Source organism: Ranitomeya imitator, chromosome 3, assembly GCF_032444005.1.
Source record: "Ranitomeya imitator isolate aRanImi1 chromosome 3, aRanImi1.pri, whole genome shotgun sequence".
In the NCBI taxonomy this organism is placed as follows: Eukaryota; Metazoa; Chordata; class Amphibia; order Anura; family Dendrobatidae; genus Ranitomeya; species Ranitomeya imitator.
The window spans coordinates 772,104,361-772,124,312 of record NC_091284.1 but is presented as its reverse complement, the minus strand read 5'-3'; the positions used below and the strand labels follow the sequence as shown (position 1 = coordinate 772,124,312).

Below are 19,952 nucleotides of genomic sequence, written 5' to 3'. Positions count from 1 at the left end.
GGCGCCCCGTCCAGGATACCTCGACGGAGATCTTTGGCCCGTCTGAGGCCTGGCGGCCTCGACCAATCAGCAACGGGCACAGCGACGATGATGTCATAATGGTTGCCATGGCGACGATGTCATAAAGGTTGCCTCGACCAATCAGCGACGGGCACAGTCTGCCGCGAATTCTGGAATCATCATTGTCCATATACTACGGGGATATGCATATTCTAGAATACCCGATGCGTTAGAATCGGGCCACAATCTAGTAATATAATAATTATATAATATATATACACACTGCACATACATACACACACTGCACATACTGTACATACACATGTGTAAACACACTCTGTACATACATACACATGTATATTTTTAGAAAAAGTTCGGACCAGTGGCAAGGTGGTACTGCCAGCCCAAACTGAGCAACTTCCTGGCTGCTGACAGAGGCAACTTTACTAGTCCAAACCAGTGATCCTTCTAGCTTCAGAGATATGCTAGCAAGCTGTAGAGCATGGAGTCCACAAGTGGCACACACGCCTTGCCTAAGGAACTGGCCAATCTGAGACTGCATAGGAGGCCAGTTAACTAGCGAGCTGTACACTACAAAATTAAAGATCCCTCCATTCTTGAAAAAAAAAGAGGAGTCAGAATATAAGGTAAAATGCCAAAATTATTTTTACAAGAACTTTGAAACGTTACCAATTTAAGCACCTGAGACAACCCTTAAATATGTATTACTGTAGAACACAGGAGCAGAATACCTAGATAGGACAACTTAATGCAGATGATGACCCCAAGTAAAACGTAAGAGAATGTGTCATCATGAAATAAAGGTTATTTCTATAAAGCATATGATGGAAAAATCTATGGCATTGTCGAGTCCTGCCTGCAGGAATCCTCCTGTGCTGCATCTGTTATGTGGAATGCACTTTCCCAAACCATTAGACTTGCTCATAGCATTTCTAGTTTGAGATGAAAACAAGTTTCTGTGAAGAGATAGTTAAATGGATCATCTCATTTTGCTGAACACTACTCTCCTGCCTCCTGGCTTCCTGCTTGTCAGGGGGGCGGTGGGCTCCTGATTGATAGACAATTTGGACCAGTGGCATGATTGCGCTGTTTGCCTGAATGCTGTGCTCTCCCAATTGCTGGGCATAATGTTGCCTGCCACTCAAGTACTGTTTCTGCTAAGCAGCCTAATTTTGGATGTAATTTGTATTTCGTGCTATGGCCAACAGGGTAACACCTTGTCCTAATAAAAACCCACAGTAGTATGCTGGAAGTTGCCAGTTATTGTTATTGGTTTATCAACATACTTTTGCTATGTTATTCTTGTTGTTGTATTCTGTTCTTGACCAAACTTGTGATCACGAATTCATTTGACTCTGTGCTTCCCCCAACTTTGACCTTGGCTTGCGTGACTCCACTAGCACTGACCTCCCGATACCTGACACAGACCATTCCTCTGACATTGCAATGTCTCCTCATTTTGTCCCATTTTTGTCTCTCTAGTTATTGACCCAGCTAGTTTGTCCTCTCTTGCTTCAATCTCGCTCCCCCAGTTGACTGTTACTCCATGGATGAAAGTCTAAGTCACTGCATAGGGTTTAAAGGGCAGAAGCCGGGGTACCTCTGGGACCTAGTAAGTTAAGAGCGGCTTGCACTACGTCTATCCAAGGTAGCCTTTTAGAGACAATTTTCTCAGACAGATACAGATAGTTAAGGAACCCATACACATTAGACTGACAATCCAGGCTGTATAAACCTGCTTATTAGATTAAGCATATCAGGAGATGTGTATTTGTTGTATAAGTGGGGTGAGGCCTAAGGAAAAAACACCCTTTATCAAGGTGTAGAATTCTTATCCATTTATTTATAAGAGTGAGCGCGTGCACAGCCGTTCAGAGGTGCCAGAGTAGGTTCCAACACCATAAATTGTAGAAAAAAAAACTCGTCACTCAAACTTAACTTGATCAGATAAGTGGTTTAATGGTATCCACGCTTAGTAACAGAAGAAACGTTTCGGTCCTACAGCAGGACTTTCATCAGTCACAGTGGTAAATTGTGAATGGGAGCAGGTGGACCCAAAAGATTGTGGGTTCTCATTAAGATCATAGGAATAGGTGAACACAGCCAGTGTCTTAGGAGTATAGCCGGATCCGGCGGTTTGCCTTTAGAGATCTAGAGCCTGTGTGTCTGGTCTGTGGAGAACGCGGTATCCACCGCAAGAATTCTTATCCAACTTGGTAAAATGAGCCGAAAAAGAGATTTAAAGAGGTGGTCCACTACAATGTATAATTCGCCCACTGATTTAATCCTTTTAAATAAGTATTTTGGTAAATACCTTACATTACAATATATTTCCTGTGAGTGGCGCTATTGCTGCTCGCTCAGTCTGCATCATGTGACCCCGGCTGCAGCCGCCGCTGACATCCCCCAATGTCACGTCAACTTCCTGACTTCCTTCATTCACCCAGGCGTGACCTCCCCGATTGACTATGCTGTGGACAGTATCCAGTGCACGCTTGTGGCCAATTCATAAGTAGGGCGACTATATTCATCACTGATATTTTTTCTGGAAATATCAGAACTGTATTTTTGTATATTTTGAGTCTAATAGTCTCACTTTAACTGATGAAAATAATTGAGATGGAAAATTTAAGTGTTTTATTTAATTGCCGAACAATTCCGCACACAGATATTCCCCTGAGAAAGACATAACCTCATTTTTATTTTCTTAACCCCTTAGTGACAGAGCCAATTTGGTACTTAATGACCAAGTCAATTTTTACAATTCTGACCACTGTCACTTTATGAGGTTATAGCTCTAGAACGCTTCAACATATCCCTTGGATTCTGAGATTGTTTTTCATATTAGTGGTAACATTTCTTTGATATAACTTGCATTTATTTATGAAAAATAAGAAAATTTGGCAAAAATGTAAAAAATTATTATTATAAGACATTTTTATTATTAGACATTTTTATTAGACATTTTTATAGCACAATTTTTCCATGGTGCTTTACATGTGAAAAGGGGCATACATAGACAAGTACAATAAACATGAGCAAAAACAAGGCACACATAAGTATAGAAGGAGAGAGGACCCTGCCCGCGAGGGCTCACAGTCTACAGATTCTGCAATTTTCAAACTTTTAATTTTTGTACCCTTAAATCGGAGAGTCATATCGCACAAAATAGTTAATAAGTAACATTTCCCACATGTCAACTTAACATCAGCACAATTTTGGAAACATATTTTTTTTGGGTAGGACATTATAAGGGTTAAGTTGACAAAATTTACAAAATCATTTTTTTTAGGCACCACCTCACATTTGAAGTGAGTTTGGGGGTCAATATAACACAAAATACCAAAAAAGTGACACCATTCTAAAAACTGCACCCCACAAAGTGCGAAAAACCACATTCAAGAAGTTTATTAACCCTTCAGTTGCTTCAGGAGAACTAAAGCAATGTGGATGGAAAAAATGAACATTTTACTTTTTTCACAAAAAAAATACTTTGGAACCAATTTTTTTTTATTTTCAGAAGGGTATCAGGAGAAAATGGACCACAAAATTTCTTGTGCAATTTCTCCTGAGTACGCCGATACCCCATATGTGGGGGAAAGCCACTGTTTGTTCGCACAGCAGGCCTCAGAAGGGAGTGAGCACCATTTGACTTTTTGAACGCAAAACTGGCTGGAATCAATGGTTGGGCCATGTCACATTTGGAGACCCCCTGATGTACCCAAACAGCATAACCACCCCAATTCTAACCCCTTCCTTAACCCCAACACACCCCTAACCATAATCCCAACCCTAACCATAATCCTAACCACAACCCTAACCCCAACACACCCCAAACATAACCCTAACACCAACACACCCCTAACCCTAATCCCAACCCTAACCGTAATCCCAACCATAACCACAACCCTAACCCTAGCTCAACCCTAACTTTAGCCCAATCCTAACACTAGCCACAACCCTAACCCTAGCTCAACCCCTAACCCTAGCCCAACCCTAACTTTAGCCCAACCCTAACTTTAGCCCAACCCTAACCCTAACTTTAGCCAAACCCTAGCCCTAACTTTAGCCCAACCCTAACCTTAGCCTAACCCTAACTTTAGCTCAACCTTAACTTTTGCCCAACCCCAACCCTAACTTTAGCCCAACCCTAACTTTAGCCCAAATCTAACTTTAGCCCAACTCTAACCCTAATGGAAAAATGGAAATAAATTATTTTTTATAATTTTATTATTTTTACCTAACTAAGGGGATGATAAAGGGGAGTTTGATTTACAATGTTTTTGATTTTAATCACTGTGATAGGGTCTATCACAGTAATCAAAATGAACCAATTGGAAAAATTTCCTATTGTTGCTGGGTGACGGCCGGCACTGGGCATGCACCCGCAATTTTCTCCCGGAAGAAGATGCCAGCAGCCCAGGGGACTTTACGGGGGGGTTGCAGGGACAACTGAGGTACCAGGGGATCAGGGGACCCCATTTCTCTCTCCTCTGATGTGTCATCACATCAGAGGAGAGAGAAATTAAATGCGATATCTGCCTTTTTTATGCGTTTGCCATTATTCCGTTATCAACGGCGATCGCAACAATGGGATTTGTAAAAACCAACCCGAATCATGTTCTCTGGGGTCTATGGTAGCTGAGACCCCGGAGAGATTCCGACTCAGCGGGGTGCTATACATTTATTTCTCAGCGCCGTTAAAAAGGGTTGCTGAGGCAAGTACCCTTAACTGCCGCAGTTAAAAGGCGTATCGACAGTCATTAAGGGGTTAAATATTCTGGTTTATTAACCTTTTGGATTAACCGACAGCACTGTAGTTGTACAATAATAAAATGTATCATCAAAAATAAAAAAAAATATCAGTGTATGGGGGATTTACAGCTGTTTTGTGTTATTTTGGGGAAATTCTTGACTTTGGCTTCTAATTTTAATCCAAGGGTCAAATATCAATTAGTTTATGCAGATAACACTTTCTTCCTTGGCACGTTAACTGTGGTGATATTGCTCAGCTCCTCCGCCAGACATGGTACCCATAAATGCAGACATAAAGTCCAGCTTCTCCACCAGACATGGTACCCATAAATGCAGACATGAAGTCCAGCTTCTCCACCAGACGTGGTGCCCATAAATGCAGACATAAAGTCCAGCTTCTCCACCAGACGTGGTGCCCATAAATGCAGACAAAAAGTCCAGCTTCTCCACCAAACGTGGTGCCCATAAATGCAGACATAAAGTCCAGCTTCTCCACCAGACATGGTACCCATAAATGCAGACATGAAGTCCAGCTTCTCCACCAAACGTGGTGCCCATAAATGCAGACATAAAGTCCAGCTTCTCCACCAGACGTGGTACCCAAAAATGCAGACATGAAGTCCAGCTCCTCCACCAGATGTGGTGCCCATAAATGCAGACAAAACGTCCAGCTCCTCCACCAGCTGTGGTGCCCATAAATGCAGACATAAAGTCCAGCTCCTCCGCCAGACGTGGTATCCATAAATGCAGACATAAAGTCCAGCTTCTCCACCAGACGTGGTACCCAAAAATGCAGACATGAAGTCCAGCTCCTCCACCTGATGTGGTGCCCATAAATGCAGACATAAAGTCCAGCTTCTCCACCAGACGTGGTACCCATAAATGCAGACATAAAGTCCAGCTTCTCCACCAGACATGGTACCCAAAAATGCAGACATAAAGTCCAGCTCCTCCACCAGACGTGGTGCCCATAAATGCAGACATAAAGTCCAGCTTCTCCACCAAACGTGGTACCCAAAAATGCAGACACGAAGTCCAGCTCCTCCACCAGATGTGATGCCCAAAAATGCAGACATAAAGTCCAGCTTCTCCACCAGACATGGTACCCATAAATGCAGACATGAAGTCCAGCTTCTCCACCAGCTGTGATGCCCATAAATGCAGACATAAAGCCCAGCTTCTCCACCAAACGTGGTACCCAAAAATGCAGACACGAAGTCCAGCTCCTCCACCAGATGTGGTGCCCAAAAATGCAGACATGAAGTCCAGCTTCTCCACCAGCTGTGGTGCCCATAAATGCAGACATAAAGTCCAGCTCATCCACCACAAGTCCATCAAAAGCCGCCAGTATAATTTTATCACAGCTTTATTGATAACTACTTCACCATCAAAACTAGATTATAGCAGCAAAAGCTCTTGCAATAGTTGAATGGACACAATAAAAACAGCAGGAAAAGAAAAAGGAAAATCCAAGCATAGTAAATATATAAGTAAATGGAGTATGACTGAAAGGCCATTTTAATTTGCCCATGTGAACAACAGCTATATGTGGATGAGGTTAGTAGTATGTCTCATATATAATAGTCTATAGTGTAAGAGACCTTCATATGTGCAATGTACAGAACTGTTGAAACAGAGCTGAATTTTGTCATTTAATTGTTAAAAATGGTTTTAAATTAAATCACTTGTTTGGTAATCTCATTTACAAATAGCATTTTTTTCTTTGGAGGACCCAGCACATCTGTGCATTATATGGACACTGGTGTGATGTGTAATGCTAATTTCACCTGCGGAGGCACTGTATAGAAACTGCACAGTTGCTGCCGGGATCCCTGTCTAATGACAGCTGATCACTGGGGGGTGCCCTACTATTCAGAACCTGTGGTCCTTATATTTTCTTGAATTGTAGGACATGGTGTCTGCCAAGCTGCTTTTTCCTTCTCTGCTGTGTCAATCCAGCTGTAAACAGGACAGCCGATCTGTGCCGGACAGGCTTTTCTTTGGAGCTAGTCAGTGCATCCCTAACAACTGGTTAATGTTATATCGCTAAGTAGTATGATACTGGCAGCTATGATCTCAAAATTTGCACCCTGGGGTTGGAGAAGACAACATACAGCAGAAAGATTTATAGTTGCAATCAAAATGATACAATACAACCCCAATTACAAATTAGGTTTATTGGCAAAATGTATAAACCAATTAAAAAAAGGCAATGTAAGTAGTTGAACACCACTTATATAACAAGTGGTTTCTCCACATTCAGTGGAAAATGCAACTTTTACCGACCACAGCAGTATCAGAATCTTTCGCCGCGCCATGAAAAGCGTCGTCAGTACTTAGTAAGCTCTTATAACCTGTTGCAAATATAATGCCAACCCAGACACCAGCATCTGCCAGCATTCCTGAGGAATCTTAACCCATTGCTCATGGATAATGGACTCCAGGTCACTAATAGTCCTAGATTTGGGAGGTGCAATTGTCTTATTCACATTCCTCCCCACCAAATCATTTCTATGGAGTTCATGTCAGGCAACTGTGACGACTACTCCCGAATCTTCTGAAACAAAGCCTTGGGGGGTTTCCAGTGCCACATGAAGTAAAACATCTCCAGACTATATCTGAGTCACCGCCATGCTTCAGTGTAGGCATCACCGAACTACTGCCATGCTTCACTGTAGGCATCACTGAGCCACCGTTATGCTTCACTGTTAGCATGACCGAGCCACCGACATGCTTCACTGTTGGCATCACAAATGCTACTGCCATGCTTCACTGTAGGCATCACTGAGCCACCGTTATGCTTCACTGTTAGCATGACCGAGCCACCGACATGCTTCACTGTCGGCATCACAAATGCTACTGCCATGCTTCACTGTCGGCATCACAAATGCTACTGCCATGCTTCACTGTCGGCATCACAAATGCTACTGCCATGCTTCATTGTAAGCATGAATGAGTTTCCGCCATGCTTCATTATAGGCTGTACTGTTTGGTCTGCACCTTAGGCCTCCTTCACATGTCCATGTTTGTAGTACATATGGCATCCATTTTTTTCATGAATACCACATGTAACCATTATAATCTATGCAGCTGTACACATGTGCACGTTTTTTTTTTTTACACAGACCATGTGTCCATGCAAACTACATGGAGACATGTCCGTTTTCTACAGGCATCACAAATATCAGGGGTCAATGCAAATTTATGACTCAGTTTAAAACAGCACATGGATGGCATCAGTGTGCAGTCCATGTGCTGTACATGTTTAACATTGCAAAGTATAGGAGAAGCTTTGTAATTTCTATTATCTTTGCCATACTGGAAAAACACTGATGGCTCATGGATGGCACACTGATGACACACTGATGGCATACTGATGGCACACTGATGGCTCATGGATGGCACACTGATGACACACTGATGGCTCATGGATGGCACACTGATGACACACTGATGGCATACTGATGGCACACTGATGGCTCATGGATGGCACACTGATGACACACTGATGGCTCATGGATGGCACACTGATGACACACTGATGGCATACTGATGCAAAACACTGATGGCTCATGGATGGCACACTGATGACACACTGATGGCATACTGATGGCACACTGATGGCTCATGGATGGCACACTGATGACACACTGATGGCTCATGGATGGCACACTGATGACACACTGATGGCATACTGATGCAAAACACTGATGGCTCATGGATGGCACACTGATGGCACACTGATGGCACACTGATGGCACCCTGATGCAAAACACTGATGGCACAGGTATTGTTTCTCCTAGTACAGGCTTTATATGAATGTTTGGATGGGATCCTCACTGTGCAAAATGAATTCTCAGTGCCTGCTGTCACCAAATCTTGCTACAAGCCATTTACAGTCATGTGAGGGATGTCTGTAAAGCGAGCATCCGCCATAGTGTGGCAGGTACTCTACAAACAACACACCAATGGTTTCTGCAATGACGATGACAATGCGGCGCTGCCTTCTAGATAAACACAGAATTACCACTCATTTTAATTAAACTAAACAGTAGAGCAGTGCAGACACGGAGATCAGAGCAGAGATGTACGGCACAGGATGGACATAGCTGGTATAACAGGTTTCCCTCCCGACAGATCTCATGGAGATGAATGCTGCAATCCTGACATAAATGAGGACATGTCTGGCAATCATTGCACTTTTATCTACCACAAGCTATATATATGAAAGTCTTCTAGAAATCCTGGACTGGGATCTCCCTAAGCTGCAGGATGCTGAGGGTCATATGAGAAGTGTCTAAGAAGCCTCATTCAAGATCTCACAATCATAGAGAGACCATTAATGTGCCCAACGTTTCACTTATTAATACTGGTATTCAATGACTGGTAGAACCAATTTATCTCACATCACATCAGTCGTGAATGGCTATGTGCACACAGAGGCTTTTTTGCTGGGCTTTCAAAACAGAAACTAAGCAGAACCTCCAAGTTTTTGAAGAGTTTGGAGAATTGGAGGAGGATTTGGAGAATTTCCGTTCAGTTTCCTCTCAGTTTCTGCTCCAAACACTCCTCAAATAACTCATGTGCACAGAGCCACTCAAGAGATTGCAATTTCCATCAAAGATGTAAGAAAATTAGACATTTTCCATCATTTTGGGAGAACTGGATGGACTTCCATCTGTGGATGGATTGCATTGCTAGCAAATGTGGAGGTGGTCCGTTGGCCCAGGACTTCTGCCAGCACTCGCCAAGACTGGGCAAGGGTCAAGAGTGCAAGCTTACTCTGCCCAGGTTCCAACTTCTGACATCTGCTGTAGAAGTATGGTGGACCACATGTATGGACCAGACTCAGGAGCTGTGCTATACAGCTGTTACCCAGGTTTATCTGCTGCTATCAAAGCTCCATTTGCTGGGTCCCTTCTGATGCACATTGCCACCTCTAAACCTGTAACATGATTGCATGATTTGTATGTTCTTCTCCTGTACTCCTAAAAACACAGTAATAGCTTAAAGGATTTTGTGAGATCAAAAAACAATTGGCCAAAGACAGGTATATAGTGATGTCATAAACTGCGATGGCAAAATAATCTATGTTCACCAATAAAACCACCGCTGCTCAAGCGCTCCCGCACTTGTGATCCCTTCCGCTCTTTATTCACACGAGGGCTGGTGCAGCCAATCATTGGCTGCAGTGGTCTACAGCACAGGTCACCGAGGCAGTGATTGGCTGCAGAGGTCGTGTGTGAACGGCACGTCATCACTGAAGCCAAGCAAACAAAGACCCGCCGGCAGCACAGGAGCAGTGGCAATAAAGTGATCGGGGATAGTGGGATCTCCATTATCACTTTACTTGCTTTTGGTCAAACTTGTTCTGATCTTTCATTTTGAATTCAGATTTCCAGATACACGGAGCGATGATGGCGCTGTGAAGTATGTTGGCGCTATAAAATAATGAATGCATTAATAAATCACAATAATCCTTTTTCTCTTTAAATGCCTTACCTGTTTTTAAGAAAAATAATTCTGATATTATATCATCACTCAAACCCCATCACAAGGTGACTACAAACTAGAGTTTAAAAGCAAAATTGACCACTTCTGTTTTGCAGAACGACTTCATTTTACAGGTGACTTTTTATGCGAGTTTTATTGAACTACCCATAATCCAGAAAGTAATATATGATATATATACAGTGTATAATAATGTGTCATTAATGAGAAAATAAATGGGCTGTCCACTACTAGGACAACGTCTTCTCCGGTTGGCCCGGATAAAATAAAAAAGCTTATACTCGCCTCCCTTGCCGGCACCGTTCCTGCGGTGTCAGCCCTCACAGTCCCAGGACTCTTGTGCAGCTGCATGACACGTGACCCTGGCACCCAATCAGTGTTGGCGTCACTGTCTCTGCCTTCGACTGATTGGCCACCGGGCTCATGCCTCAAAACAACCATATGAGAGCTCCGGGACAGTGAGGGACGACACTGCTGGAACGGTGCCGGCACGGGAGGTGAATATAGGCTTTTTTTATTTCATGGGGGCCAAACATTAAGATTGAGAAGAGGTTGTCCTAGTAGTGGAGACCCGTTAAGGGAATTCCATGTAAAAAAGGTTTGCTATGAGGGTCGGTACACCCGAAAGTATGAAGTATCATTCAGTTTCATCCGGAAAAGTGGGACTTTTTTCTCCCTTGTCTTCAGTGTACAATCTGTTTATTTACAGCCGCGATTAATCATTTATAGGACAATTTACAGTTTCCTGGTACAGAATTGCAATGTACCCATAAAAAACGGATACTTTACTGTGGCTCCATATGGGATCTGATTTTATTTGCACATCCATTAAATGGGTGACAAAAATCGCTCATCTGCTCTGGCCCATTGAATAACATTGGTCTGAGTACTGTCCATTCTTTTCCATGTGTCAACCAGCCCTAACCGGGACTCCCTCATATATAATGATACAAATCACACCTAACACAATCGTGTCATTACATATTATTGCATATTCTTCTATAATATTGTGTATTGCATTACAATATTGTGTTTTATGTTTGCACTGTGTTATATTATTGTACATTATGTGATAATATTGTATTAAATTGTGTAAAATGTTCAGTGTCGGACTGCGGCGCCAAGGGCCCACCAGTAACACTGACTTTGGGGGCCCACTTGCATATAAATATTACACTACCCTCGTTAACGAATTTACCTATATCTCTATATAATAATAAACTGGGTAGTTTGATTAATGAATGATGAGATGTTGCTTTTTTCTATACAGAATCAATCGAATTATGCCAAGTAGGGTTGGGGGCCCAGATCTGCACAGGGGCCCACTGGGGGATTACCCTGTAACCCTATGGGCCAGTCTGAGCCTGAATGTGTCATAATATTGTGTATTAAAGAATGTCCAGTCACTTTTGAGTTAACAGTGCCCCACAACACAGCACATGTTTCAGCCTCTGTATACAGACAATTTCCCTTTTTCTATTGCATAATTCCAAGGATAGAGGAAATGCATTTACTAACCAAGCGATAATAAAAAAAAAAACACCCTGATTATGTAGAGATGCAGCAGAGCCAAGATTGCTATAGGCACAAGTCATCATGGCATCACAACCTGTCATGTGTGAGATTCCTGAAATCTTCAGATTAAATATTTGCAGGGAGCAGAAAGGTAACAGTGAAATGACAAAATCAGCTCTGCTTCATCCCGAAAGTGGAAATGATGTGTGAGTTGTTATAAATAAGGGTTTCTCATATGAAGCAGTGAAAAGGTAAAATAGTGAAAAGGTAAAAACCGGATGCAGCTCCCTCCCTCCCTATGTACATCACTGACTATATGTCTGTGCACATCCCTGTGTATATTTGTGCACATCCCTGTGTGTATATTTGCGCACATCCCTGTGTGTATATTTGTGTACATCCCTGTGTGTATATTTGTGTACATCCCTGTGTGTATATTTGTGCACATCCCTGTGTATATTGGTGCACGTCCCTGTGTGTATATTTGTGCACATCCCTGTGTGTATATTTGTGCACATCCATACGTGTATATTTGTGCACATCCCTGTGTGTATATTTGTGCACATCCCTGTGTGTATATTTGTGTACACCCATGGATATCACTGTACATTCCTGTCTATATCCCTGTGTCTATATTTGTGTACATCCCTTTGTAAATCCCTGCGTACCTCTCTGTGTACATCCCTGTGTAGAGTACCGGTATATCCCTGTGTACATCCCTGTACAGATACCATGTACATTGCTTTTTACATCCCATGTACATCCCTGGGTACATCCTTGTGCAGATCACATGTACATCCCTGTGCAGATCCCTGTATACATCCCATGTACACCCCTGTGCAGATCCCTGTATACATCCCATGTACACCCCTGTGCAGATCCCTGTATACATCCCATGTACATCCCTGTGCAGATCCCTGTATACATCCCATGTACACCCCTGTGCAGATCCCTGTATACATCCCATGTACACCCCTGTGCAGATCCCTGTATACATCACATGTACACTCCTGTGCAGATCCCTGTATACATCACATGTACATCTCTGTGCAGATCCCTGTATACATCCCATGTACACCCCTGTGCAGATCCCTGTATACATCCCATGTACACCCCTGTGCAGATCCCTGTATACATCCCATGTACACCCCTGTGCAGATCGCTGTATACATCACATGTACATCCCTGTGCAGATCCCTGTATACATCCCATGTACACCCCTGTGCAGATCCCTGTATACATCCCATGTACACCCCTGTGCAGATCGCTGTATACATCCCATGTACACCCCTGTGCAGATCCCTGTATACATCCCATGTACACCCCTGTGCAGATCGCTGTATACATCCCATGTACACCCCTGTGCAGATCCCTGTATACATCACATGTACACTCCTGTGCAGATCCCTGTATACATCACATGTATATGCCTGTGCAGATCCCTGTATACATCCCATGTACACCCCTGTGCAGATTGCTGTATACATCCCATGTACACCCCTGTGCAGATCGCTGTATACATCCCATGTACACCCCTGTGCAGATCCCTGTATACATCCCATGTACACCCCTGTGCAGATCGCTGTATACATCACATGTACATCCCTGTGCAGATCCCTGTATACATCCCATGTACACCCCTGTGCAGATCGCTGTATACATCCCATGTACACCCCTGTGCAGATCCCTGTATACATCACATGTACACCCCTGTGCAGATCCCTGTATACATCACATGTACACCCCTGTGCAGATCCCTGTATACATCCCATGTACACCCCTGTGCAGATCCCTGTATACATCCCATGTACACCCCTGTGCAGATCCCTGTATACATCCCATGTACACCCCTGTGCAGATCCCTGTATACATCCCATGTACACCCCTGTGCAGATCCCTGTATACATCCCATGTACACTCCTGTGCAGATCCCTGTATACATCCCATGTACAACCCTTGTGCAGATCCCTGTATACATCCCATGTACACCCCTGTGCAGATCCCTGTATACATCCCATGTACACCCCTGTGCAGATCCCTGTATACATCCCATGTACACTCCTGTGCAGATCCCTGTATACATCCCATGTACACCCCTGTGCAGATCCCTGTATACATCCCATATACACCCCTGTGCAGATCCCTGTATACATCCCATGTACACCCCTGTGCAGATCCCTGTATACATCCCATGTACACCCCTGTGCAGATCCCTGTATACATCCCATGTACATTCGTGTGCAGATCCCTGTATACATCCCATGTACACCCATGTGCAGATCCCTGTATACATCCCATGTACATTCGTGTGCAGATCCCTGTATACATCCCATGTACACCCCTGTGCAGATCCCTGTATACATCCCATGTACACCCCTGTGCAGATCCCTGTATACATCACATGTATATGCCTGTGCAGATCCCTGTATACATCCCATGTACATTCGTGTGCAGATCCCTGTATACATCCCATGTACACCCCTGTGCAGATCCCTGTATACATCCCATATACACCCCTGTGCAGATCCCTGTATACATCCCATGTACACTCCTGTGCAGATCCCTGTATACATCCCATGTATATGCCTATGCACATCCCTGTATACATCACATGTATATGCCTGTGCAGATCCCTGTATACATCCCATGTACATTCGTGTGCAGATCCCTGTATACATCCCATGTACACCCCTGTGCAGATCCCTGTATACATCCCATATACACCCCTGTGCAGATCCCTGTATACATCCCATGCATATGCCTGTGCAGATCCCTGTATACATCCCATGTACATCCCTGTGCACATCCCTGTATACATCCCATGTACACCCCTGTGCAGATCCCTGTATACATCCCATGTACACCCCTGTGCAGATCCCTGTATACATCCCATGTACACCCCTGTGCAGATCCCTGTATACATCACATGTACACCCCTGTGCAGATCCCTGTATACATCCCATGTACATCCCTGTGCACATCCCTGTATACATCCCATGTACACTCCTGTGCAGATCCCTGTATACATCCCATGTACATCCTGTGCAGATCACTGTATACATCCCATGTACACCCCTGTGCAGATCCCTGTATACATCCCATGTACACCCCTGTGCAGATCCCTGTATACATCCCATGTACACCCCTGTGCAGATCGCTGTATACATCCCATGTACACCCCTGTGCAGATCGCTGTATACATCCCATGTACACCCCTGTGCAGATCCCTGTATACATCCCATGTACACCCCTGTGCAGATCGCTGTATACATCCCATGTACACTCCTGTGCAGATCCCTGTATACATCCCATGTACTCCCCTGTGCAGATCCCTGTATACATCCCATGTACACCCCTGTGCAGATCCCTGTATACATCCCATGTACACCCCTGTGCAGATCCCTGTATACATCCCATGTACACCCCTGTGCAGATCCCTGTATACATCCCATGTACACCCCTGTGCAGATCCCTGTATACATCCCATGTACATCCGTGTGCAGATCCCTGTATACATCCCATGTACACCCCTGTGCAGATCCCTGTATACATCCCATGTACATTCGTGTGCAGATCCCTGTATACATCCCATGTACACCCCTGTGCAGATCCCTGTATACATCCCATGTACACCCCTGTGCAGATCGCTGTATACATCACATGTACATCCCTGTGCAGATCCCTGTATACATCCCATGTACACCCCTGTGCAGATCGCTGTATACATCCCATGTACACCCCTGTGCAGATCCCTGTATACATCACATGTACACCCCTGTGCAGATCCCTGTATACATCACATGTACACCCCTGTGCAGATCCCTGTATACATCCCATGTACACCCCTGTGCAGATCGCTGTATACATCCCATGTACACCCCTGTGCAGATCCCTGTATACATCCCATGTACACCCCTGTGCAGATCCCTGTATACATCCCATGTACACCCCTGTGCAGATCGCTGTATACATCCCATGTACACCCCTGTGCAGATCCCTGTATACATCCCATGTACACCCCTGTGCAGATCCCTGTATACATCCCATGTACACTCCTGTGCAGATCCCTGTATACATCCCATGTACAACCCTTGTGCAGATCCCTGTATACATCCCATGTACACCCCTGTGCAGATCCCTGTATACATCCCATGTACACCCCTGTGCAGATCCCTGTATACATCCCATGTACACTCCTGTGCAGATCCCTGTATACATCCCATGTACACCCCTGTGCAGATCCCTGTATACATCCCATATACACCCCTGTGCAGATCCCTGTATACATCCCATGTACACCCCTGTGCAGATCCCTGTATACATCCCATGTACACCCCTGTGCAGATCCCTGTATACATCCCATGTACATTCGTGTGCAGATCCCTGTATACATCCCATGTACACCCATGTGCAGATCCCTGTATACATCCCATGTACATTCGTGTGCAGATCCCTGTATACATCCCATGTACACCCCTGTGCAGATCCCTGTATACATCCCATGTACACCCCTGTGCAGATCCCTGTATACATCACATGTATATGCCTGTGCAGATCCCTGTATACATCCCATGTACATTCGTGTGCAGATCCCTGTATACATCCCATGTACACCCCTGTGCAGATCCCTGTATACATCCCATATACACCCCTGTGCAGATCCCTGTATACATCCCATATACACCCCTGTGCAGATCGCTGTATACATCCCATGTACACTCCTGTGCAGATCCCTGTATACATCCCATGTATATGCCTGTGCACATCCCTGTATACATCACATGTATATGCCTGTGCAGATCCCTGTATACATCCCATGTACATTCGTGTGCAGATCCCTGTATACATCCCATGTACACCCCTGTGCAGATCCCTGTATACATCCCATATACACCCCTGTGCAGATCCCTGTATACATCCCATGCATATGCCTGTGCAGATCCCTGTATACATCCCATGTACATCCCTGTGCACATCCCTGTATACATCCCATGTACACCCCTGTGCAGATCCCTGTATACATCCCATGTACACCCCTGTGCAGATCCCTGTATACATCCCATGTACACCCCTGTGCAGATCCCTGTATACATCACATGTACACCCCTGTGCAGATCCCTGTATACATCCCATGTACATCCCTGTGCAGATCGCTGTATACATCCCATGTACACTCCTGTGCAGATCCCTGTATACATCCCATGTACTCCCCTGTGCAGATCACTGTATACATCCCATGTACACCCCTGTGCAGATCCCTGTATACATCCCATGTACACCCCTGTGCAGATCCCTGTATACATCCCATGTACACCCCTGTGCAGATCGCTGTATACATCCCATGTACACCCCTGTGCAGATCGCTGTATACATCCCATGTACACCCCTGTGCAGATCCCTGTATACATCCCATGTACACCCCTGTGCAGATCGCTGTATACATCCCATGTACACCCCTGTGCAGATCCCTGTATACATCCCATGTACACCCCTGTGCAGATCGCTGTATACATCCCATGTACACTCCTGTGCAGATCCCTGTATACATCCCATGTACTCCCCTGTGCAGATCCCTGTATACATCCCATGTACACCCCTGTGCAGATCCCTGTATACATCCCATGTACACCCCTGTGCAGATCCCTGTATACATCCCATGTACATCTGTGTGCTGCATGTCAGTGATCTTGCTCATTATAGACATTTGTCAATCTGCAGCCAGCATAGGAGTCAATGATTGAGTATGTGACATGCAGCGTCACCCCGAGGCTGAAGGATCCCCCGGATTGTAGCCCTCCTAATATAGCAACCTGTAAAGTGATCTGCAGCTCAGCTACACATCCTCCAGAGTACAGCCGACCTTTCTGAGACCACTGCTCACAATTGCATGGAAAAGTGGTCTTCTAAGAGGGTGGTCTTCTCTAAGAAGATGGCCAGTATACATATTATATGGTGGAACTAAAAAAAAAATCTGTTACCGGACATCTCTTGGTCTTCTGGAGAGACAGCACACATTTATTATCTCTCCCCACCCTGTAATGGAACTACAAGTCCCAGTATCCCCAAAGAGGTGACATTTTGTAGGGTCTGCGGAGATTTACAATCCCCCTGATAACCTGACAGTGATCTTCCAAAAGACACTATGTTCCCTCACCGGACGAATCCCTGCATCCATCCAACCAATGTCACAAATTACCTTTCGGTTTTCGTTGCCCCCAGATATTTTGGGTTCCCCGGTCAAGGATGAAGATCGAGGCTGTTGTCCTACATTGTCCTGTTGAGGTGACATAGCTTCCATTAAGATCTTTCCAAATAATAATCCCACAATTGGTCACTCATGCCCGGCGGCTTGGCAGCAGATGCGGGGAGCGCAAGGCTTCATTCACACTACGAGCGCTGAAAACGATAATGTTAAAAAAAATAAAAAAACAGTCAACGTTTTACGGGCTCATTAGATTGCTCATTTAACTCTTTCTGTTCCAGATTGCACAGTTTAGAGGGAACGTGACGGGCTGCCGGAGGATCGGACGCATAGGCATTGCTGGATCGTCTGAGCTGCTGCTGGAGCCAGCTCACATTCTAGTACTGCATGAGCCGCCCCTCTCCTCCCCTCCTGACGCAGGACTAATCCATCCCTGACAAGACACACCAGCAGTAGACTTCTGCCAGGGCTGCTCATCACAGCTCATGGGCATCGCCCGGATTTTACAGCACAATTACCCAGAGCCCCATATGCAGTTAGATGGATGACACCGCGGGGGACGCACGCTGCGCTAATGTCTCTGGATCCAAATCCTGCATCCGACGTGATGGATGAGAAATCAGTCCCCCGAGAACCGTCCCAGTGTCGGGCAGGGGTGGAAAGGCCCACCAGTAACCAATTTCAGGGCCCCACTTTTCAACTACATGCAAATGTGACATTATCCTCAATCACAAATTTATATAACAATGAACGGGGTAGATTGGTAAATTAATCAGATGTTGCTTTTGTCTGTACATAATGATTCAAGTATATAGTAAAAGTACAAAAGAGTATAAAAACGTATATTTTTACCTTGACAGTGTCAAGTACTGCTCATATAAGAAGGTGGTGGCCTACTTTTGTACAGGGGCCCACCGGAGGATTCTCCTGCTCTCCTGTGGGCCAGTCCAAGCCTGCTCGTATCTCCCTGTAGAATAGCAAAAACAAAACTAATAAGAAAATGATAATTAATCAAATGTTTTCGGCCATCCAGTTTCCTTTGTCCTAGTTTACTCAGCCGTTGAGAGTTTAACAGGGGTTTGTCATCTCTCCTGACATCTCTGTTTTAGGAAATGCTTGTATTCCACAAAAAAACAACAATACCTTTTCTTAAAACGTTGCATTTTGTGCCTTTCCTCTGTAACTCCTCCTGGAAATGTATGACTAAATTGGAAACCGGATGTTACCATCCTCTACGGTGTGCTCTTTTATCGTGATTCCTGCGTCTCATCATGTCCGTTATGTGAGAAGGTAGCTGGTCATACACACGAGATGACAATGGAACGATAAAAGATCATTCACCCAAATCTTTGTTTGCACGACCGCATCATACACACGTCGAATTACATTGTACAGATATCTTTCAAATGAAGCTTAAGACAAAAACAAAATGAGCAAATACCCTGCAGTAAATAGCAATAGAACCAGAAATACATAGGCTACTTGCACATTGAACAAGTCTGTAGGAACCTGTTCACACACCACCAAGAAACTTGAAGACACAAAAGAGCACAGTGAGGTCAAAAATACTCTGTTGTAAAAAAAAAAATCACAGTAATAAGCAAGTAAGTGCTAGTCAAAAGATGGAAAAAACAGGGTATTTAGTTAATACGTTTTTTTGCAAAAAAAATGTATACTAAGCTGCTCCACCAATCGTCAAGGTATACCCATATAGAGCAGTCCTAACTAAACAGTAAATAGTAATAGTAGAAGTGTCAGGATGAAGGACTGTCCTTTCATGTTCCTACCTCTGAAGACAACAATGGCGGTGTGTGTGCATATTGTAATGTGAAAAGTGTCTTTTGTATATATCGTGTCCTGTGAATTCTAATGTATAATGTACATAGTGAGAGAAGTGTTGTAAGTGTAAGTTGTAAGTTGTAATATGTATAGTGTGTAGCAGTGTTAT

General features: G+C 44.4%; 1 protein-coding gene across 1 annotated transcript in view; it reads right to left on the bottom strand.

Annotated features, from left to right (window-relative positions):
- Window positions 1-18,389, bottom strand: part of ARHGAP20 (Rho GTPase activating protein 20) — a 230,983-nt gene extending 212,594 nt beyond the window's left edge. The window contains exon 1 of the mRNA XM_069759069.1: window positions 17,999-18,389. Coding sequence (XP_069615170.1) covers window positions 17,999-18,100 — 102 coding nt within the window. The 5' untranslated portion in view covers window positions 18,101-18,389. The remainder of the gene's footprint in view (window positions 1-17,998) is intronic.
- Window positions 18,390-19,952: the final 1,563 nt, after the last annotated feature.